The sequence below is a fragment of the Perkinsus marinus genome (genome assembly GCF_000006405.1).
Source record: "Perkinsus marinus ATCC 50983 genomic scaffold scf_1104296977588, whole genome shotgun sequence".
Taxonomy (NCBI): domain Eukaryota; phylum Perkinsozoa; order Perkinsida; family Perkinsidae; genus Perkinsus; species Perkinsus marinus.
Window position 1 is genome coordinate 1 of NW_003200124.1, and position 1,190 is coordinate 1,190.

The following is a 1,190-nucleotide window of genomic DNA, read 5'->3' on the forward strand; positions in this document are numbered from 1 at the left end:
AACAGTACCAGGATGCCACTTGGGGACATGTGCGGAGGGGAACTCCTGGGAGGTATGCAATCGAGGAGGAGGGGATGGAAGGTCGATTTTCTTCCAGGTTCGTTGGAGATATGGACTATGAGGAGCGCGGTGAAGCTCTCCCGTCGGCAATACCTCCACCTGAGGGGAACATGGCTGGATTCATGATCCTTCCGGAGGGTAAGCACGGAAGGCATTGGTTCGGCATCGGTAGCTTCTAACGCTTCAGATGCACCTGAACGTATCGTCGTACTCGAACTCGCGGCCGGCTTGGGCGTCAACATGTCGCTGATACACGTGAGTCAGCATCGAGAGGGCCCTAATACACATCCCTCCCACTCGCATTCTCTAGGTCCACTTCCTTGAGCGCTTGGTGGTGAGGAAAGGTATAGCAGTCGCTGTGGAGCTCTATGAGGCAACCAAGGTAATCTGTCGTGACTTCCCGGCGTTATCAGTGGGTGTGTTTTCAGAGGATTGAGAAGGATTGTGGCGGGCGCTTGGGTGGAGTAGTAACTCGACTGATCAAGGAAGATGACAGGTCGGCACAGGAGGCAACTGCATTATCAGCGATCTGCTAGGTTCACCGAGGAAGACGTGGCGTTCATCTACAAAGTCGTGCCGTCCCCGGAAACAAATGGAAACGACGATTCTAGTCCGATGAAGCAAGTGATCAACACAGCGGAGGAATCAGTAGCTGCTGAAGGCGAACTTGCTGATGGCGAAGAGCTGTGTTCATCAGGCTCGCTTCAAGCGACTCCTGGCCGAGATGGAAGTGATGAATAGGATATGTGTCGGGCTGAAAATACACGATCAGCTTATGGTCGAGCGAATGATCCACAGGAAAGGACTCGGGTGAGATCCTAGGCTTGTTAGTATCGTGCAGTGAAGATTCTGGAATCGTGAAAACTGAGTTCCGCGTGTCTTCTAGATTCGCGAGTGCTCTTTACGAAGCAGTAACGAAGATCGAGAATAACGGCGGCATGATGAGTGATGACGGGACCAGGAAGAGAACTCCAGCAGCTATTTTCATCAAGATTTTCAAGGAACAGTGAGTTGGACATCGCCGTCACACGAAAATTCCCCAAGCGTCTTTACAGAGCATCTACGAAGATATAGAGTTTGTGTTGTCGGACTCCATGTCGTGTGGAAGAAGCCTTTGGACCTCGGAGTCA

General features: G+C 51.8%; 1 protein-coding gene across 1 annotated transcript; it reads left to right on the forward strand.

Annotated features, from left to right (window-relative positions):
- Positions 1-110: 110 nt before the first annotated feature.
- Positions 111-1,070, forward strand: Pmar_PMAR003886 (hypothetical protein; the record flags this gene model as incomplete). The annotated part of the gene is made up of 7 exons (XM_002764395.1): positions 111-198; positions 248-315; positions 371-442; positions 489-556; positions 597-708; positions 758-870; positions 947-1,070. 7 exons carry the CDS (start codon positions 111-113, stop codon positions 1,068-1,070), a joined length of 645 nt encoding a protein of 214 aa, XP_002764441.1.
- Between the last annotated feature and the right edge of the window lie 120 nt (positions 1,071-1,190).